General features: G+C 38.2%; 1 protein-coding gene across 4 annotated transcripts in view; it reads right to left on the minus strand.

Moving 5' to 3' along the window:
* Window positions 1-7,680: 7,680 nt before the first annotated feature.
* Window positions 7,681-23,933, minus strand: part of LOC144447429 (uncharacterized) — a 30,426-nt gene continuing 14,173 nt past the window's right edge. For 2 of the 4 annotated variants that reach the window (XM_078137452.1, XM_078137453.1), the window contains exons 2-3: window positions 11,506-12,202; window positions 7,681-11,348 (exon numbers count right to left, since the gene is read on the minus strand). In XM_078137452.1, the coding sequence (XP_077993578.1) occupies window positions 10,315-11,348; window positions 11,506-11,995 (1,524 nt within the window). In that variant the 5' untranslated portion in view covers window positions 11,996-12,202 and the 3' untranslated portion in view covers window positions 7,681-10,314. Of the gene's footprint in view, window positions 11,349-11,505; window positions 12,203-17,423; window positions 17,583-21,474; window positions 21,574-23,933 lie in introns of those variants that run through there. The other 2 variants (XM_078137451.1, XM_078137450.1) reach the window with 2 other exon arrangements.

Below are 23,933 nucleotides of genomic sequence, written 5' to 3' on the forward strand. Positions count from 1 at the left end.
AAAAGTGTGATGTTTTCAGATAACATGTAACTTGTGGTTAATTCTATATTGTCGTGCAATTTGGAATGACAGTGAACCAGAATTCAGACAACTTGCGTAAGGAAGGGCATGCCAGGCATGCGGTTGAAGTTTAAATATGGCCGACAGTTCACATGTAAAGTTAAACGACATGAACGTGTCTTGCCTTTCCAAAATGCAAATATTTGGCAAGTAAAAATAATTAAAATAATTACAACTTTAATTTGGCTTCAGACTTTGCATTATGTTTTGCGTATCTTTCCCCGTTTTACATGTAAATCCGAAAAGGTTCTCTCTCATCATGGATGTATTAGTGTCCTCACTAATACATCCATGCTCTCATCATGTCATCAGTGTCAGTGATCATACCGCGCGGGGTAGTCCTCGGGTGCACGAGTCTGTATTACTGACTTGACTCTAAACACCGGAGGGGGAGGGACAATTGTCAGAATCGAGTCCCGAATTCCTCCGTATGCAAGCAGGACTACGTGCGGGGCTGCTTTGAGTACGAGCGAAGTGAGGCATGTTGAGGTATTTGTTGAGAATTATAAATATTGCGAAATGCCAAGTACAAGGTTTAAATACAATGGAATGATGAAAAAAATGGCAGAGTCTGCTGACAGGCGCCGGTCACAAAAAACACTGTGAATTAAAATATCAGACGATGTACATGTATGTATTAATCGCCGACAATCCACCCGTATGCACGAGGGACTAACCCGGAAGCAAGTCGTTGTCAGCCATACGTTACAGTGGTAACATCGTCCGAGAAATCGCTGCGTTCAGAGTGTCACTGTCATTATTCACAGAATTGTTGTTTTCGAGTGAAAACCCGTCTTGAATTGTATAACTCTAACAAATGAAGACATGTCAAGTTATATTTTGAAAGTTGTATCGCTAGTTTGAGACGATTTTCTCACGTACTATAGTACTATCGAGGCTTACTTGGAAGTAGTAGGACCTTCCAGTTCATCGGGAAGTTTAGCCAGTCCGATAATTCTTTCTGGTTTAGTTTACAACACTTTTGATCACGCAGATTTTGTTGTTGTGATGAAAAGAAATTAAAAAAAGATCATTTCAACCATTTCGTTGTGTTTTCTTTGTGAAAGGTAACCGAACATGAACGAGTGTTACCACTGTAACGTATGGCTGAGAATGACTCTCTTCCGGGTACTTGATATTGTCGCCGTACGGAAACTAAGATGGCGATTAATACATTTCTTCCCTATATATATCTACCACAACTAGAACAAGTTGAATGTTGTTGACTTTGTAAATTTGTTAGAAAATTGAAATTGAAATTGCCTCAAAATTATTTTAGATCCCTAGTTTATTTCATTCTTCATTAAAATTTTCCAGGGTTACAGCTGTAAGACACTGGAATTACTTATAGCCAACCTCAAAATCCTCTTTTTTTCTTTTTCTTGTGTGCATTTCCCAGTCATTTTTTTCTGAGATTTTGTGCAATTTTTCCTAACAGTAGATTTTTGTTATAAAATGGTGACTATGGTATAAAAGTACAATACATTACCAACTTCTGTGTAAAATGTGTTTTATAGTGAGACATCATATGAAACCACTAACCACTTTATTGCATCGCTAAAACAAAACTGCATAGTGACTCGAAGAGCTGAAGACCTGAACCACTTCTACATGTCACCAAAATAAAAAATTAAATTAAAAAAAAAACAGCGGAGCTATTCTGACCGATAGGTCGCTTGTGTAGTATTATTACTACCTTGACAAGTTAAAATACATGTAGCACCAGAAAGCATTCTTTTAGTCCTAACATCATCGCATTGTATTATCAGTTAGTGACATCAATGGGAAAGACACCGTGTTACACGCTCGACCAAAGACTCTCTCACAGCCCTGGGAGCTTGTCTTTACTAAAATTAAAGCTAAACGAATTATTTTGTGTACCGATACCAGCTATATAACTGTACTCGAATAACCTTGTACTGTGCGCCCTCATCGACCATGATAGAGATAACCATTCGTTGACCTGCGACGCTCCGACCGTGTTTTCGCGAAAACACGCACGGAGCATCGCAGTCACACGTCAACGAATAGTTATCTCTATGTGGTCGATGAGGGCGCACAGTACAAGGTTATTCGAGTACGGTCATGTAGTACGTTATCATGGTATCGGTGCATACAAAATAATTCATTTAGCGTCAATTTTAGTAAAGCGAAGCTCCGATTACTGTGAGAGAGTCTAGCTCGACCATACTGTGAATGTCCTGTGAATATTCATGAGCGTAGGGCCAACGCCAACCTTCGGAACTTGTCGGCAGAAGTTCCGCCCTTTGTTTTTACATGTGTAATTTTAGATTCGTTAGTTTTCGGATGCGGATGTAAACATGCCACGCGTGCCAGTATATACGATACGAAGAAAGATGGCAGCTGCTGAAAGCGGTAAGTGTGAATTATCCTTCCATTTTAACCTATTTGATAGTTGGGCAGCGAAGTCAGATTATGATCATCCTAGACTAGAATACCTTGGAATGGAATATTAGTTCACAAGTGACTGTGCTGTCGACCTAGTTGATAAAGAACGCATACTATACGGGTCGCCGCCAGTGTTGGTGCTTTGCAGATGACCTTTCATTTTTATGAAGCTTACATTTCTTCGGCGACACTATCATCATGGACTTGTATTACTACGCGAGAGAGAAGGAAATATCAAGACTCCATAGCGGAGCATGTATCGTGCACGTTTAACGTGAACACGTAAGAATTAAGTTACGTTACTGATTTTAGTTAAAATATTTTAAGTTCAAAACTAAAAAATACATCGTGACGGTGTAATGCCTTGCCCTGGGCCCCTCCTAGGCTCCATCGCTCACTCACAGACGAGTAACACGTGTCACTTGTCTGTGGTTCACTAAAACACAACACCCCCAAGTTCTAAAGTGTCAATCAACGTGTAGTTGTCATATTATCAGGCACATACACAACCCCAATTGTTGTCGACAGCATTGTACCATTCATTCATACCATGGATGTATTAGTGAGAATCTCACTAATACATCCATGTTCATACATACTCTGATCCTTCTACTAGACATTGCACTGAGTCCAAGGCTCTGTTAACGTTTGGACACAATTCGACTTCTTTTAGTATCACAACCTAGATTGTGGTCAGGGGAAACTCTTATTTCCACACATTAAACTGTGATGCATGATGAACTCTGTGCATATAGCCACCTATGTGTTGTGTACGCTATGAGATAACACAAGAAAATTTCTATCTGTTGGATGGCCCTCCACACATCATATAGTCAATCTCATAAACATGTCCTGTAATAACTGAATTTTAGGAACTATGCTTGTCACATGCACATATTAACCTACATGCACACACCTACTTATCTATGTATTGTATCTATCTACATACATACATACATACATACATACATACATACATACATACATACATACATACATACATACATACATACATACATACATACTGACATACATACTGACATACTGACATACATACTGACATACATACTGACATGCATACATACATACTGACATACATACTGACATACATACTGACATACATACTGACATACATACATACTGACATACATACATACATACATACATACATACACACATACATACATACATACATACATACATACATACTGACATACATACATACATACACACACACATACATACATACATACATACATACATACATACATACATACATACTGACATACTGACATACTGACATACTGACATACTGACATACTGACATACTGACATACATTACTAGTAAATTGATATGCATGTTATCACATTTACCATCCAAATTTTAATTAAGCTTAACAAATTCAGGAGGTACCTCTCCCCAAATTTCTTATTTATCGGTAGTTGCCAAACTAACCACAATAACAAAGACTTTGGAGCAGTCTTTCGGCACATAGGGGAATAATGTATATGTGTAGGTACACTTATGCTAACTATAGAAAAAGGAATGATGTCTTGACTCTGGCAAAACGGACTTCCTACTAATAGTTATATTTTTTGTTAACAAACAGATACCTGATTTTGAGATGATATAGGTGTCCACTAGAGATGGAGAAGTTTAGAATCAAGCAAGAAGATTCGAAGAATGACAATCTGATGTGCAGTCATCGGGAAAATGTTAATATCTGTAATGTAGCAGAATCACTTTACCACTCTAATGAACAAATTTTGGTGAAAGATGAAGAACAAGGGCAAGACAGGGCAGAGGTGATGGTTAAGCAGGAAGACTTTAAGTACAACCAGGCTGATTATTGTGATGAGGACACACTAAGTATAAACATCAATCATGATGCAACAGATGTATTTCACCATTCTGACAAACCTTTTCAACACGAGCTTGAAACCAAACCCAATATTATTGCAGAAAATATCAAAAACGTAGTGAAGGATCGAACACAAATAAAGATAGAAAATGCTGTGATGCCAGATGACCATGACACTGCACAAAATTATTGGAAAGTAGAAAGTGAAGCGTATCAAAGCGATGGACATCATTATCTTGTCCCAAGTGTGAATAGCAAGGAAACGAAAAAGGTAATCACAGTGGAAGACCCAGACTACATGTCTACTACTGAAACTAAAGAACTAACCACGATGGAAGACCTGAGCTATAACAATGCAACTAAAAACCTAACCACAGTAGAAGACCCAGACTATAACAGGGTAACTAAACAACAAACCCCAGTAGAAGACCCAGACTATAACAGGGTAACTAAACAACAAACACCAGTAGAAGACCCAGACTATAACAGCGTAACTAAACAACAAACCCCAGTAGAAGACCCAGACTATAACAGGGTAACTAAACAACAAACCCCAGTAGAAGACCCAGACTATAACAAGACTACTAAAGAGCAAACCACAGTGGAAGACACAGAGTATACAAACTGCAGCATGACTACAGAAGTTCCTGGATATATTACTGATGATCATGTAGACCCCTTTCCTATAGGAATACAGCAAGTGCTTTTTCCATCTGCTGTGAAGCCAACAGGTGAGAATGAGTATGATGCCGGGAACTACAACTGTGGAAATACAGAAACAAGAAAAGAGAAGATTTCTAGACCATTTGAATGTAAAGAGTGTGGTAAAGGATTCCAGAATAATGGTAATCTGAAAACACACGCATTGATACACTCACATGAAAGACCATTTGTATGTAAGGAATGTGGTAAAGGGTTTAAATGCAGTGGCCATCTAATTAGACACTTGAGGATACACACGAATGAAAGATTATTTGTATGTAAAGAGTGTGGTAAAGAGTTTTATCGACGTAGTAGTCTGAAGGTACACATAAAGATACACACAAGTGAAAGACCATTTGAATGTGAAGAGTGTGGTAAAGGGTTCAAAAGAAACTATGATGTTAAAAGGCACAAAAGAATACACTCAAATGAAAGAGCATATGTATGTGAAGAGTGTGGTAAAGGATTTAATCAAAGTGACAGCCTGAATGTGCACATGATGGTTCACACAAATGTACGACTATTTGAATGTGAAGTATGTGGGAAAGGGTTTGATCAGAGTGGTCATCTAAATGAACACATGGAAATACACACAAATGTACGACCATTTGTATGTAAAGAATGTGGTAAAGGATTCAAGAAAAATTATCGTCTGAAAAGACACCTGGAGATACACACAAATGAAAGACCATTTGTATGTAAAGAATGTGGTAAAAGATTTAAGAAAAAATATCGTCTGACAAGACATATGGAGATACACACAAATGAAAGACCATTTGTGTGTAAAGAGTGTGGTAACCATAAAAGGTTCCACACAAATTGTGCTCTGAAAAGGCACATGAGGACACACACAAATGAAAGACCATTTGTATGTAAAGTGTGTGGTAAAGGGTTCAATCAAAGGGATTCACTGAAAAGGCATAACAGTACACACAGATGAAAGGCATTGTATGTAAATACAGTGGCAAAGGGTTTAATGTTTATGTAGTCTGTAAGGTACGCCATGAAAGTGTTCCCTCACACATCTGCCAAACTTGGTCTGTAAGGTACGCTGTGACAGGGCGCCCTCACACATCTGCCAAACTTAGTCTGGCCAACCCCTAGAGGAGGCCGGTGAGGGCGAAACGTCATGACGTATCTTAGTTTAATGTTTATGCTACTCTGAAAAAAAAAACATAAGGATACATTGAAAGGAAAGACAATTTTTATGTATAAAAGATGTGGAAATGGGTTTGCTAAAGTAGCCAAGTGACCCCTAGCAGTGACCAAAGTATGCATAGAGGACAATATGAAACTTATAATAGGTAGCGAATAATTATATGAAATTTGAAGCATGCATCTTCAAAAAAATTCGTTATTACAACAATTATCAATTATGCAAATGATTCATTAAAATCAAACCTACATCAATAAGCATTAAGGCATATTTATAGGACATTTACATTTTGTCATCAAAGTATATGGTAAGTGATATGGAATTTGAAGGTTGCAGTAAAAACCTTGCAGTCTTCAGATATTGCCTAATTACCCCCAAAAAAATAAAGACCTACATCAATACTTTAATTTATATGAAATTTGAAGCTCACATTCATAAACACACAAGGGGTATATAAAGGGAGGTGTGGATAATCTATGCAAATGCAGGAAATTCAAATTGACATACACAACATTGAGTATGTATGTGACTTCTTGTTATTAAATATCTACAGAAACCTAAAGTGATTGTGTGCACTTGGTGACTATGTTATGGTTGTTAGATATTGCCCAATTGTCGGAAATCATTAATTATGCAAATATGTTTAAACTTAAGGTGCAATGTATTCAATTATGAGTGTAACCAATTATGTGAAAGTTAAGGCTTATCTTGTTATGTTGTAGATTATATAGTAGACTTTTATAATAAAGTCATGGTTTTCATTTATTGAATTATTTAGTTATTCGTAATGTATTGGTTTTCAATAAAAAGACTGAAATTTTGCATAACTGTCAAATCTCATGTAACTGTTTAACTGTTTTAATCGATCACAACTTGTCATTTCTGAAATATACTAAGTAAATTATTTATGCTCGGAATTCAGAACTACTACAAAGATATGATTCAAGGAGTAAGTAAAAACAAGTTGGTTGTACAGGAGATATTTCAAATATTCAAAAAATGAGAAATCGTCACACATTGTATCTGCATCTGATTTGCTTCTCGATCTCTTACATAAAATGAACTCTTTCCATGAAGTCGACTCTAGAGGGGGCTATCCATTGGGTTTGAACCTGAAGATCTCTTTACTCAGCGTCTAGCTCAATGAGAAACTGATTCAAATTCAAATGAAGCCACCCATAAAGTCGTCATTAACATGTTGTTTTTGTTAATCACAGAATTCTACCCAATACTATAAGTTAGTGTTTATTGGGGAGTTATATAATGTCCAAATATGGTACACCTTTCATATCAGGCCGTTGGTAATACACTATTTATGCTATTCTAGCAGTTGGGGGTTTACTCAATTTGCATGAACAGCTTTTGGTTCATGATTGCTCATTACGCTAGACGTGGGGTATAGAGATCTTCAGATTAAAACCCAACGGGTGGCCTCTAGACTACCTTACATGCAGCACATACAATAACGAAAACACTTATTTTCAAGTTCACAACACGTATCTTTATTTCACTCAGGACAATACCTGTACAATAACGTCGTGGCCGTGGATGATTGTCGTCACACATAGTGTACATGAGTGTTTACAATGCATCTAGCCTGCACTTTCTGAAAAGCACATGACATGAAATAACACAAAACAACACAACTTGGAATTCACTTGTAAATGATCAAGAAAGTGTAACAATAATACTGATTTTGCAAGTATGAGAAGAGACATGCACAGAATTAAACTGGTTTAAAGCATGACATTCTCATATTGACACAACAAATAACCATACAGATCAATACAGCTGCACAAATCATGCTATTCTAACAGTAAGCCGATGATGGCCAAGCACTACATTTGAAAGTCTAAACCCGTACAACACAGTTTGAATGGCACAATCCATGGCACAAAGTTTGAATGATACTTTTCAGACTCATGATTTATATACATCGCAGAACTGACCACGGGAAATGTTTTTTATCAAAAGCTGGTAAGCCTATGTGCAGGCATTGGCCAAGATTTGAGATGCTCCCAGTAGAGAAGGAAATTCGAAATCCTAGCCAATGCCGATAGACAGACTACTATCTGACATCATCTTTACAACTGCCGTAGATACCCATCTTTATCTGGGTATTGATATCTCCTATTATCAATGGCCATTTTACTTCTCTACGTTTACATACATATTAAGACATTAGATCAACTCTATGACATTTTCAATATCTAAGAATCACAATCAATATCATAATAAAACAAAAAAGATTGCATTTCGTAACACCATATACATAACAGCTTTGAAAAAACCATGGTAGCTTTTCAATTTGTTGAATATACTAGGGGGTCTTTAAGGAACACCTAGTTTCTCAATGATTAGAATTGCTCTTTGTGATTCCTGGAAAACAAATGTAAAAGTAAATTATTCTGAATCTGATGATGTTATATTTGGAAAATAACTGGATCTGCGTATTCTTTGGTAAATATATGTAAATGTGCGCATGCGGTGATAACAAAAGGCAATGATATAAATGGTATGAAAAGGCAACTGTAAACATACAGTGAGGATTGTTTGGACACTTTCGTCTATCTAGAAACAGTCACGGATTGAAAACATGGAGATTGAAAGCTAGTGAAAGTAAAACACGTTTTAATATAGCCATTGGGTCGAACATTGTTGAGATTTTTTAAGTAAGTGCGCCACCAACGATACTTTTGACATTCGTTCGAGTGTTAAACAGTGACAAATACTAGTGATATGAAGGTAAAACCGTCAAAGCGAGTTCTTATCATGATGCAAGACGCATTCAAATGTTTAATCTTGAGATTGACACTTAGACATTTCAGTAAGAAATACATCAACACACAAGCTTTCCCTTTGAAATATAAATGTAATTAAAACTTGTACTATATATATGACGTTTCAGTTGTATTTAAAAAAATACCTGCAAAAGGCTACATAACAGAACATACATGCAATTACAAATACAAGCAACACGACCCATTGGTTAACATGCGACTGTACTTGAATGTAATTTAAATATAATTATAAATAAAAATTTCGTCATTACTAAATATAGCTATGCAAATTTATAATCGTATTTGAAGGTTATCGGTGGATTTATGAATATGTCTGTTTACAAAAGAAGAATGTGTAAATCACTTGAAAGAAAAGATATGCACTATTAAAGTTAAATCAAAAGATAGTCTCGGCTAGCTAGACTCTCCGCCCCCAGCATGAAGTGAGCCATCAGCGGTGACGCTGGGAACTAAAAGTCAGATAGTCTGGGCTAGCCAGACTCTCCGCCCCCAGCATGAAGTGAGCCACCAGCGGTGACGATGGGAACTAAGACTTAAGTCGAGGTCTAAAGTTGTATCATAAAGCTAGTTTATACAATTTACATTATAACGAACACCAATCACTTCTGTTCACTGGAAATAGTGTAAAACGTTGGGAATGTATGCATGAACTGTTATGATGATATTTCGGCCTAAATATAGAAATTATTAAAAGTTATAATTCCCTATCAAATCAGACTAGTACTATCCTTCATCGGAGATGATTCGATACCACGTTGACATTCAGACCATTATCAAATAAAGTTCTCGAAACCTAAATTTCGATTATGGTATGGCCTCGTTATGCATAATGACCCATGAAACAATACATAACTCACATAAACGACAATTATGTACTACACTTGAATAAACTGATATACATCTGTAAATTAAACTATATTCAACTTTCTTAGCCACCATTGATGACGTCTTCGAGTTGTAAACGTTTAAGTTGACTAGGGAATAGTTTACTTCTATAGAGCCACAAGGCGTGTCCCTCGTCCGTCTCGAAGTATATATAAGTGAAGAAATACATTGAATGCAACAACCTGCAACTTGCAACATTAAGAAGTGTACTGATTTACAAATTTTACGTTGTCGCCATAAATAGCGTGAATTGCAAAATAACATACTACGAATTTTTACTCAAATACTGTAACATAGTTTAATGAATTCCATGCAAATAAATAGTATGACTTCGTCAAAGTTGATGATTAAAATCCAGACGTTCAATCTGGAAAAAATCCCCGATATATGAAGTCCTGAGAAAACACCGGAGTTAAAAAAAGTTCTCGGGTTCTCGACCTCACCACTCTGAATAGACGTGGGACGGAATAGCATTCGGCGGATGTTTCGCATGTGTCGATCGTATTTCTCGGAGACCCTTTTGTGGTCTATGCACCATAGAGGGCGCGCTGACTTTCCTCTGTCTTGGGCTGCCAGGTGGACTTTTTTGAGGAGTTGTGTGTGGCATACTTGGCAATCGCGATGGCAGACTTATTTTCCTTCTCGGTACTGTTGGGCTTAGCTGTCGTGGATTTTTAGGAGGGTTCTTTGGAGGCGTGCTTGGAGATGGAGGTGAAGAGTGGCGGGACACAACCCCGACACGCCGTTGACGCGATGATTCTGTTTCAGCAGTCAGGGAAGAAGGTGACGATGTTGATAGTCTTGTTGAGTTTGATAGCTTGGGAGAACAAGTTGACTGTCTGACTGGTGGTAGCTTCACATTTCCTGTTGTCCAGGCGCGTTCTCTGCATTCACTGCTTGGTAACGATTTGCTGAGCACGGGGTCCACATAATCATGTCTGTGGTCGTTCTCGTAAGTTGAAAGTTCGGCAAGGTTCGGAAGTGAATTGGAATGCCGCCTTAATTGTTCAAAGTATTTTTGCATCTCGTCTTGTTCGGCTTCTTCAGCTGCAGGCTGTTCTGTCAGTCTATGCATGATGTGTCTACCCATTTGGAATGTCATCCGATTTCTACATTGCATTTGCTCCTGATTCAGTCCGTTACGGCTGACGAAAAAGACACCGTAATCTTTCCTTGGGTCGGATATAGGTGTTGATTTGGATACAGGGGCACATTTCGTTACACTCATGTAGTCAGACAGCAGTTTTCTACCCCTGGCTTGTCGTGCTCGCCGTAATTCTGTTTTCTTTTGGGCTATCGGTGAAAGTATGAGGATGTCCGGGGTACCGCATCTCCCACTTTCCATGGCATATTCCTCCGCCGTTCCATAATCTACCTTGTCGCGAACAGTCAAATCCGCTTTTCCCATGGTAACCAAAATTCTAGACATGTCTGTATATCCAAGTTTTGTGGCTTCTAATAGTGGTGTTAAACCTGTTGTGAAAAGATAATTTTAAAACTTAGTTATTATAGTCAGTACGATGTTGCAGAAATCACGCTAGACAAGCATTCAGTTTCCATGGAAATAAATAAGTACATACAAATTAATTTCTATTGATAAATATGCTTGACTTAAGTAGTATCAACTTACCAAGATTATTTGGTTCGTCAACTCTCAATCCAAACTTCTTGAAGCAATTGATAAGAGCAATAACAACTGATGTGTTTCCAGTCCGTGCAGCTACCATCAACGGTGTATTACCGTCATCATCGGCAATGTTCGGATCAATATCGATATCCTCCGAAAACACACGAACTAAGTCTTCGTGTTCCATGTAGCATGCATGATGAAGTGCAGTTTTCCCATTGTCGTCTTGACTATTGATATCGAGGTGAGGGTTCCCAATCATCTGTCTAGCGAGTTCCCGCCTATTTTTCGGCGTAAGTTCTGTAAAACACAACTTCATCATCGGAGACATATTTTCATCTTTGGGGTCCTCATAGTTCACATCGACGTGTGTTAACTTCAACGCCGTTCGCATCTGCGTGAAACTGTTACTCTTGAACGCCTCTACCAAATGATAGTTTGCGTCCTTGGTCTTGTCCTTTTGCATTTTTTCGAGATTTTCTGCTCGAACCATTTGGACAAGAAAACGTATATCTTCACTTATAAATAAAAGGTCAGAGGTCAAAGTTGTATCAGTAACGTCACTGGTGATTTTCGATTTTACGACTGAGTTCCTTGGCAAAATAGCGAAAGGATTGTGTTGGTTCAATGAATTAGCCTTCTTCACATTGAGTACACAAATTAGGCAGATTTTCTTATCTTCTTAAATCTTCTTATTTACCTACAAGAAAAAAAAGAGAGGTGTTTTCAAGAAATCTGAATTGCACACGTCAGAATCAGTAGAATTCACTCGGATTTGAGCACAATTGATTTAAATCGTTATTCTAGTACTAACGACAGATATAATTGTTTCGATTGTACGTTATCTTCTCCCTAGTCTATGCTAAATGTCGGGTGATCCTCTTTATCTCTGAGTAGCATTCAAACTGTGACGTCACCAGTCCATTCTTCCACATGTCGTGACGTCAGTTTGTTCAGATGCCCTGAGGACACACATTAGCGTGATGATACAGTATTTACTGTATACAAAGCGTCTGTAGATATAGTATTGTATACCACCATTTACTCCAACTATCTGACTTGTGGGAGTGGACTGCAAACTGTAACTTCAAACGTGTACAGAATACAAAAAAATGTCCTAGGTACAGTACTGTTGAGGCACGAGCTCCCAGAGCACATATTGCCACTTTTCAGGGATGTTCTAATAGTTTTTGGCATCAAGTGAAACACAAATTACTGCAATCAAGCTTCTTATCGTTATAATTGTAAAATATAGTTGCGGAAAGCACGATTATACTGAAATAGGAAATGAAATTACTCCTCAAGCTTCAGCCACACTTTCTCAGTCATAATTCTATATTATATACATATATAGTTACTATACTTTTGGTCTAAAAATAGATTCCTGTATTGAGTTATTTCACATCTGAGTCTCAGTAATTCCCCTTCTTGCATACTTTGTACACCTATTGTACCGTACTTAAAACTCCCGAAGTCTTTGTACAATCATGTAATTTACTGTGTATGGTTCAAATGGGTAAACCTTTATGGCGGTCTGAGGTGGTGACATGGTTCCGAGACGAGTGTCGCCGTTTGTCGGGCAGGCAGTATACAATAGCCAGCAGTAAACCTGAGCAGTCCCGCCAGAGTTCAGAAATCCTCACTGACACGACCTAGTTTGTCGGTTTATTCACTCCCCTCAGTCTGTTTCCGTCCAATGCAGTATTTTATGGTCTATGAAATACCGTCATTGACACATCCAATCTTGTCTGTATTCACTCCAGACATTGATATTTGCTGTCATGTTCCTGTCAGAGTTAAAAGAAACTCTCACTACCATGACCAATCAGTTCACTTTATCTACTCATTACTACATGTGTATTAATCTCATCATACATGGCGCAATTACAATGGAAACTGTAGATTGTTTACAAAAGTGTTTAGTAATATCGAAAATTATCCTATGTACGTTCATCCTATCATGGACATCACGGTGTCAGAGTCCACATCGTAATTTGATGGGACACTGTAGACATGTGTGATCATGCACCATTTTACCCGTGAGCACACGGTATACATGTATATACACGTACTCCCGTGTCACCACACACTACAGACCATGCAGACTGAGATTCCAAAGTACACTACACGTACGAGATCTCCACATCTGGGTCTCAAGCATGCCGTTATAATGACAAATACATCGAGAGAAAACATAAGGGTGGACGACAAGTCGGTGGCATAGTCATCAATTTACAAGGAAATCATAATTCATGAACAGTAGTTCAATTTCACTTCATTTTAATTTCATCAGGGTGCCAATGTTCCTAGAACTAGTTAGTAAAGTGAGTGGCAGTACTCCGACTCCATGGTCTAAGTACGGAATACGGAAGTTCTCATCTCTTGAAATGTCTTGCCATGTATTGATCAGAAACCTTTGAATTGACTACACAAATCCAGTCTCACTTACTTAATGGGAAAGGTGTACTTTCGTTTTCTAAATTGAAAATGTTCGAAAACATCGCCATGAGTGCCGGCATTCATTTTCACATTTCAATTACACTTACATAGCAGAGTTCGACATGTCCTGTCTGTCAATGTGATTGTAAAAAACAGCCGATGCGTTATCCGATTCCATTAGCTAATTGCATCTTACGGCTATGTATTTTGATCAGAGACAATTCTTCCACCTTCGAGTGTACATGTGAACATGCAGCAACAATAACGATAGATTGTCATTCATAAAAAACAATGCCATGACCAGAAAATCAAACCTTTTCTCGATTGAAACAGACTTGCATAAAGTGAGATGTGATTGGCTTACGCCATGTTACTGAAAACTCAACTTAATATGGAAAGTAGAATTAGACAACTTAGCATACTCAGATCTTATTGACTAACTTTAAGTTTTCTGTTCTAAGTTCTATTTCATCCCCAATCATATTTATTCATCAATTGAAAACTTGGGCCAATTTCCATTTCATCCAAATAGGCCTGGGATAGTTTTCTGGTCGAAGCTTTTTGTTGGGCGCTGTTTAGATCACTATTTGACTACCTAAGTAGTTATCAGTTGGTAATATTATACTTTTACCAAAACTTCAGTCAAAGGATCAACACGGTGTGAAGTACATATTATTTGCTATCAGAGAATGTTAAGGGGATAGACAGACAGGAGTGGAACAACCCTGGGTGGAGTGCTACCTGTCAACATTCGTTGTTACAAGTATTTGCTAAACTTTGTCGCCCAGGCACTGTTATAAAAATGTTTACTCCTAACACCAGTTGTGTATTTGAGGAATGTATTCAGCGTCATTCCCGTGTAACCCAAAAGGGTAAATAATGATGGTGAATCGAAAACAATACTTTAATGTTGTTATCTTGCTGATTTCATTTTACGATCTGGAAATCATTTGGATTTTTTTTACTGTATCAGCTGTTGGTCTTAGTCTATCTTTGACGAACTGGTTTATTTCGTCACAGTATATAACTTTGATCAAAGAAAATCAGTGAGGTGGGTAGGCAGACGACACATCTGACAGTCCCGCTGATGATAAGGTGGGGTGAAAAAGATTAATTGAGACGAGATGAACAAGGTTAGGTGCCTCCGGAAAAGAGACTAAATCGCCTCCTAATAAAGGCGAACCCTAGCCTATATCTGATGAGACAATGTTTCATCATCTATTCTTTCTGGGCCAACCAACACCAATGCGAGAAAATTCGTCTCGAAACAAACAAAAATAAATTAATTAAGCGCAGAACATGTATGTTCGGTCTATATGTTCTCTTGTCACCACCCACCCCACCCCATCACCACCCCGCCCCCATCCCCACCCAAGAATAAGAAAATTCGAAGACTGAATTTTCAAAAGAAATCTGATCCATCGGGAATACTGTTTTATGAACACATTAAAGTGAAGTAACTTCGAGGAAAACATGTTGTTTTCTTTCCCATGCAGTCCCTTTGAAACTGCTCCAGCTCATGCTGTATTGTTTTCATTACTGGTGAATGTGACGTATTAGCATGGTTATATATGATGGAATACTTCAAGTACTGTACTGTAGGGAACTTGTTTTTCACCACATTTCTACCAGATGTTATCAATCATCCAATAATGCAGGTTCCATGGCACTGTTTTGCTTTGTAGCTATAGCAACTTGTCAGTTTATGAGATACAGCCGACTGTTCAGGTATTATCTTAATCCAACATTCCTATTTTGTGTCGCATTCAAGTTAATTTTAAAGATAACGTTTTACTTTGTACTTGGACACCAAGATTGGTTATTTTGATAAAAAAAAAGTGAACCTTGACTTCAGTGTGCCCTTACACGTGATAACGCCCGGAGCCTGTTTGTTTTATATACAGTAAAATGTAATGTTGATGTCCTTTTATACGAAGTACGCCCGATGACTGGATCCATGGCACATTGATTTTGTCATGTATACATGTTAAAAATTATTAAATACTAAGCTAGCTAAGAGTTTGGTTTAATAAATTGGCATTAAATATAGAAATTTCATTAAAACCTGGCATCACAGCTATTTGGGATTTACCCGACCTAGTTCGTATGATTTTTTGACTTTTAGGACGCTGCGTTTATAAACATACAAACTACATAAACTGTAATCTTAGCCAGAAATAATATTTAAGGTTTGTTATTAGTATTACGTGGCCTGCTGGCTATTTGCCAATTGTAGTCACATGTTTATTGTGTGATGTGTTGTTTTCACACTGAACTGTTTACCCCCAACTCAAAATCGAATAATCGATAAAGTGTCGTCTGCTTCACTGACTTGGCGCCAAAACATTTCCTCGGGTCAAAACTTCAATATATAATATCTCCTTTTGTACAAAAAGGAGACAAATTGTTACTTTATTTACAAATGAGCATGTTTGTGTTCGAAGTCACGTTTGTAATAGGACCGAAATAGCATTGGGTCAAAACAATCCTGAGGCCGATTAGTACAGAATTGTATAAAGTAGCCATAAATGGCCTTGAGATTAGAGTTGATACTCAGGTCCGATGATATAGCCATAAACATCGACCGCTCTTGTATATGATATATACTACTAGATGTATAAAGTGCTTAAGTAAATTTGTGAGTGTAAACCCGACCCACTGTAACTTCTCTTCCCTCCTCGTCACCATCACTGAGGCCGTGTACTACTGCGGCAAAAGAATAATGTTTGTGTACGTTGTAGAAATATTTGATTATATAGGTACGCGTCGCGTCGATTTTACAAAGGCGTTTGAACTAGTTAGAATTCCAGGGGTCCCGCTGTCCACAATATGATTTCAAAAATGTTGAATACTACCCCAAGACCCCAAACTTCAACATTGATTAATATTCAAGTATATGGCGTCGATTCTAAGGATACCCATGACATAGAACAGGTTTGTCACGTAGACAATCGACAAAGCCTGTTCAAGGGGACTGACCAGTATCAGCGAGAATTTCTCACAGTTACTCCCAGCTAGCCCCAGATAATTGCCGTCATCAAAATCTCAAGCTTTAGTTTTTCGTGGAAATGCTAGCCTCTGGGCTAACAATATTTAGTGAGACAAGTCTATCGATCGCCTAATGGCCACGATAAGTCGCTGGACTTAAACTCCTTGTATATATACTACAGCGACACGTACGAGCTTTGAAATTTGCAGATCATTAGATTCTTATCATTTTAATTTTATACAATGTCCACAGTTTAGTCGTATCTCTGATATCGTGAGGTCGAAAGAGGAATTTAAATTCTGTCTGAGTCGGAGGTCGAATGTCACAACCAACGATCAGTTGGTGCGTGGTACCCTGATAGGACTTTGCACGATCGCGACACTTATCATCGGCTGAACGCCCCGCCCGCAGAAAGAAAAACACTTCAGTACACAGATTGAAAATCTGCCAGGTAAAAAATAAGTGTAAGGACTGACAAAAACAGCTACCCTACCTGTTTGACGATCAAATTATTGCATGAATTGGATAACTGCAGACGACAGCAGAGCGCATGATTTGTATGCGCACAATATATGAGCGTATATCGTTTGAACGATGAGTGGTTCTGTCTACACAGCGAACGCTCTTCTGTGGTTCACAGCAACAACGCACGCTTAAATACTAACACGACGACGACTCCTTTGTAAATAAGCTGGTAAACTGTTCACTGTTACGTCTCACTCACTGAGAAGAGCCGAGTTAATTGTTTACTAGCATTGTTTGTTCTTACTGTCCGTTGTAACGTAAGTTGTACTATTGTTATATTGACTTCTACCTAATAGATCACCCGAACTAACAAACTGATGACGTCAAGGCGCGATAACTTGTCAACTCGTCACTCCCCTCCCTAGTCCACCAATGCGCGCATGGCTAATAACGTTATTGGCAGTGAGCACCGTGTAAATCAGCGACAATCTGTCTTAAAGTTTATCAAACCAGTCTATTCCCCGTTAGATGTGGCGAACATTTTTGGTTGAACCATAGAGTAGGGTCTATGGTTGAACATTGCGGTTCGTCATCGTTTACAGCAAAGGCAAGGAAATTGTCATTGGCTATTTTATAGATATATTTGAAAAAAAATGAGAAAATTTCAATGGTGTCTAGGTGACTTTCCAAAATTCCAATCACGACGTCACTAGCACAAACGTTGACCAACACCCAGGGCCCCCTGACAACTTCCATAACACAGTGACTGAGGTGTATTGCACATTGCTTGCTGCCGCACGTCGGTCGCACCTGGGATACACTCTCTTTGGTACAAGAATGTTTGCTCTTTGGGTTTTCAATAACTTATAGTGGAAGTGTGTTTACCCCCGTCGGCGTCGGGTCACGTCATACTAGTGGACAATATTTACCACAACACCCCTTGATAAATAGTTTTCTTTCTATTACGATCTCTGTTTTCCTCGGTCTTTGTGTTGTTATGACATTTGGTATTTCCGTTTATTATTCGGAATAGTATGAGTCTTTTATTTTGAAGTGTGCGAGTGTCGCATCAACGTGTCAAAGTGCTGTAAACTTGTGTCCGAGAAAAAAATATATTGTCACATGTCAGACATACTTTTTGAAATTATCATAGCGATAGTGCCCAAGCCCTGGTAAATGAAAGTTTCGTTGATCAGTATGACAGATTAAAACATTTTACACGTATTACTAAATCTTACGCCGACTCTAACGGTGTATCGAAAAGTCACCCTAGGTTATTCCCCTGGGTTATTCCTCTCTTCTGACACGCACACACAGACACAAACTTACACACAGACACACACACACACACACACACACACACACACACACACACACAGCGCACGATGACCTCGTCAGCGTCATTGTACATCCGATTCGGAGTCCGACGGGAAGTCGATTAAACTCGGACTGGGATATGACGGGTGTTTTAAACCTCCTACACTATGTACACGACGTACAACCAACCTACCTTCGTTAACCCGACCTGTTTTCATCCGGCATATCTGCTCAGTTTAATTAAAGGTATCACACCTGCTGACTCACAGACTTCCGAATACCAAAAGCTGCGTGTAACGGTGTATTCTCTAGGCACGTCCGATCGAGTCATGCATTAAGTGTCCTAATTCTCTATGGGAACATGACATCGGGAGATAAGTACTCCACCGAGAAATTAAGAATACTATCACTAATGAACTATAATTGATTGCTAATTAGGTTTCACTATAGTATTTACCAAACTTGAACTTTGGCACTCTTTCAAGCAGGAAATATGGGTATTGATCTAGGCCGTGTTTGTTTACGTGCCATGACCTTTCACATGCTCTGAAATAAGGACAATACTTAACTCGGCGCCCGATAAAACTTGTCAACCGGGTATGCCTTGCTCTCGTTTTCTAACGACCAGTTTTAGTCATTTTCCACGAAGTTGTAGAACACCCTATATGGTAACCTGTCATTTAACCTAATGTTTCAACGAAGTTTCAACATGTTTTTTTACATACTGCTGGTACAAATCGATATGTCCATATAGAGAATCGATAAGGGGCGCCCTGATGACGTCACCAATAACAAAAGGTGGTGGACATGTGCTGTACAGAACCTATCTCTGTAATGTCGGAGACTTTTCCGGTTTCTTAGACATTTTTTTCAATAACTGAACACAGTTAGACTCTATTGTGGCCGGTTATACACACACAATAACAATTGTCTTGTGTCTTATTCCCCAGGATAGGAAGTCTTTCCTTTGTCTTCTATTCTTCTTATTTACAATAAAATTCATTTCCGCCAACAAACAATATTATTTTGACATTTTGTTTGGGGTTTGCAACAGGATGTCGATATTGTTACTTTTTGGTGCCGATTCACACACAATATTTCTCTTCTATACCAGGACTTTCTCTTTTTAACGACAAATGAAACTGCAGGCACCGTGCGTGTGGCCACGATAGAGGGGTCATGTGATCTTTGCATGGATGCGAAGAAATGCTATTCAAAATGAATATTATATATATATATATATATATATATATATATATATATATATATATATATATATATATATATATATATATGGATTATATTTGCACACTATATGTGCGTTACTGTGTATGTATGTATGTATGTATGTATGTATGTATGTATGTATGTATGTATATATGTATGTATGTATGTATGTATGTATGTATGTATGTATGTGTATGTATGTGTATGTATGCATGTGTGTGTATGGATGGGTGCATGTATTTGTGTGTGTGTGTGTGTGTGTGTGTGTGTGTGTGCGCGACTGGGGAGAGTTTGTTATTCAAACTGCGGAACATATATCGATCGCCTCACTCAAGATCAATGATACATTTTAGACTGATTGGTTTGTTATTGTTAAAATTGGTGAGAGCACGGAATGGTACAATAATGGAGTGAATAACACCAGGTATGTGTAGTAGTAGGGTGGAGTCGGTGATGATGTCAACCAACGGATATCTTACACATGGACTCCTTACAAATCCCACCTTACATCACAATCGTTGAAATTACGTGAATGTCTTACGGTATGTCCGGAATTTACCTCAAGAACTTGAACGTCATTCTTGTGCTCAGCAGGTGTGGTGAACGTTGATCTCATGATGTCATTCATTAAGCCTTGGGCGGACCATGGATGTATTAAGGCACTGAGACAAATGATTGTGATTAGGGGAGTTAATAATACATCCATGGACATAGATAGTCTTAGGGCACAGACAAGTGACTGTGATTAGGGGAGATATTTATACATCCATGGACATAATAGACTGTGCGCAGACCCACTTGATAGTAGTGGAAAATAACCCCACCCCCACCCCAACTCTCCAAGTACTGGTACTTGTTTTACAAATTAAACGCGTGAAATCACACAATATGAGGTTATTGATATGGCAGTGCAATGAGATGTGCCCTGATTCGTGTTTACGTATTTTGTAAGACTGCTTCGTTTTGTACTCGTCTTAAACCTCAGCGTTATTGTGTTGCACCTTGTATAAATAACAATAAACACATTCGTTTTTGTTCGTCTGCGATGTCATGTATGTGTTGACGCAGTTTGAACTGAAAGGTCGAACAAGTATATCAAAAGCAATAAACTTCACACATCCTGTACATTCTCAAATTCTGTTAGGGAAAAGATAAGTGCGTAACTATTTTCATGGCAATTAATCCCTCGTTTGTATTACTTTCGGGACTGTAGTACTACACCTCAAAATAAAAATTAACGTTGCGTAAAATTCACAATCTATAGAAAATAATTTGATATAAATGTGCTATTTGTTCACAGCGGAATGTGAGAATGCCAAGGCTAATCGGGTGGCCTGGAACCGTGAACTTCTCACAAGTATTCATTCGGAGAACAATGTCACGGTGATGAACCGAACAATGCAATAGTGGGCCTTCTACACAAACACTCGACACGATCACAACAAACACGTTACGTGGCCGTTTCTCAAACAATTTGCTACAATATTGTATAATTAATTGTCTTAAGGTGTTGACATCCATAGGTCTGTACTTACCAGATATCAAAATTGTAAGTTTTCCGATTCACGAATGAACTTCTTGACTCACAACTGTATGTATACTACGCTGCATATGTTTCTCACGTCGTGTGTATGTGTAACTGTCGGTGACACGCGAGAAGCGGTACTATTTATAACCCGGTCACCCTATCAAACTTCGGTGACTCAATGTTGGTGTGTTGTTATGACGTACAATCGGGCGTACAATACACAAATTGTCAAAGCCCCCAGCAATAATAGTTTTCTTATTAGATGTTTTCAGTGTATTTTCATTCTACCTTCAGTGTAAACCCCACAAAGAAATTACTATATATAGCAATCTACTGTACCTTCAACTTTTCCTCTTTCAGGATGTGCGCTCGACAATAGTTCTCGCCGTTGTATGTTAGAAAGTATGTGTTGTTGGACGTACGCAGTTTGTCATAATGAAACTATGGCTGAGAGCGAAGACTTATAAATAAACGAAACTGCCACAAACCGCCTTACAAGTTCAAGTTACGTATCTGTGTTATGTATGACGCTCATGACATTACAAAATATAAACTCGTGACCGCCCATGATGTAACATGTGAGAGTTATTGCCTGGGGGCTATTGTCTCGTTGATGTCACGGTCATCATTCCGATCGATTCTGTTCACATCCGATCGAGTGTTTCATCATTGCGATCGTTCACAGGCTCTGTCTTTGATCACTTTCCTCGAAATTCAAAGTATTTAAATTTTAAAAAAAGTATATGCCAGAATTCCCAAAGTATGTATTCATTCAACTTTGAATCAGCTGAAACAACAACAACAACAACAACAACAACAACAACAACAACAACAACAACAACAACAACAAAGAGACTGATCTGGTTACTCTCAAAACAATGGCGGGGAAATAGCTTTATTGTTACTGACTAAAAATCGATACGTTGCGCACACGTGATAATGTGTCAAACTTCATTTACAATGAAAACCAAGTCACCTGAAACGCAGCGTCGCTTGGCTCGATAAAAATGAAGCTAACTTTGCCACATGTTGGCTTTTGTGCTTTCTTTTATTTTGTTTTGTCTTGTGTTTTGTTTTGTTGCAGATGAAAGTTACTAGGCTGTTAAATCGTAAACGATTTAGCCATGAACTTCTAACTTATATTTCACACCTATCAAAATCCAAAATGTAGTGAAGAGGATTTTCATATCAAGCAATAAGATGAAATCTTGCAAATTATTATGATTGCACGGGGTTTTTTTTCAGAGCTATATCATAAAATGTTGGCTGTAAGAGTACGTCGTGTTGTTCAGCTCTAATCTTGTCTTTATTCTTTACGTTTGGGTGCTGGCTGACAGGCGTGGCACTACACGTTCGTATGTCAGTATTGACTAGATAAACTGAATTTTTAGATTTTGTCAAACCAAATGACTGTTTCAAATGAAATGGTTTTACTTCTATATTCTACACAGTCATTTAGCCTGGATTTCAAGAGAGAGAGAGAGAAAAACAATCTGGTGATTGGTAGTAAGCAAAACTGACGTAACATGCATAGACGGGTCGACTTATTGTTATCGTGGATTGGACGAATTCGAAAACAATTACCCTGAAACAGGATTTAGTGGTGGTTGCTGTTATGTACCGGTATGTGCTATTTGAATATATATTTATTCAAGCAGAGATAATTTAAAGTATTGCACAAACACGTCGGGTTTATTTATATTTGATGACCGCTGTGTCGTAGTAGAGGGCACACAGAAGCAAACCTCTGCTAACCTTGAGCAGTTCTCGCTAGCATCCAGACGAGGAATGGAATATCCACCAAAAATCTAATCATTGTCTCATAGACAATCTTTACAGAAAGTGTAATCTAAATCCATCCTTAATTCTATTTAAATATCCTGCTAACAGACAACCAGAAATAAGGGATGTAGATAAGAGCCGGCAAAAACAACCAGCTTCTCCGAAATGTCTTGCCGGCTAGCATGTTGTTGTTAAAGATCCAACCATTACATTGTTTTATTGGTCAGGTTCATGGGTCTCCGGTCCCTCGTAGGTATAACGGTCGCTGCATCCCTGGAGATGCAAACAATCTCCGTCTACCTTCATTGAGTTGGCGGGCATAATAAGAAATAATCTAGCTCTAAACTGGTACAGTGTATTACGTATTAAAAACTTCATTACACTTTTCCATTAAGTTTTTAATACATAATACAATGTACCAGTGTAGAGCTAGACTAAATGAGAAGTAAAACTACACACGTATCACAATACAAAATGGTTGTAAGTTCCCTCACAACCACCAAGATGAGTAGAAATAAGCCTAAAATGGAGCGAGGTTAACCCAAAACTAAATACATATTATCTGTCGACGTCGTATCGTGTTTTGACGCCCCTTATTCTATCTTAATACTCGGAAGACCTTCATTTTAGATAACGTCCAATACCGTGTTTGGTCAGTTTATCAGCTTAGTTTGATAATCGCAG

Source organism: Glandiceps talaboti, chromosome 16 (genome assembly GCF_964340395.1).
Source record: "Glandiceps talaboti chromosome 16, keGlaTala1.1, whole genome shotgun sequence".
Taxonomy (NCBI): domain Eukaryota; kingdom Metazoa; phylum Hemichordata; class Enteropneusta; family Spengelidae; genus Glandiceps; species Glandiceps talaboti.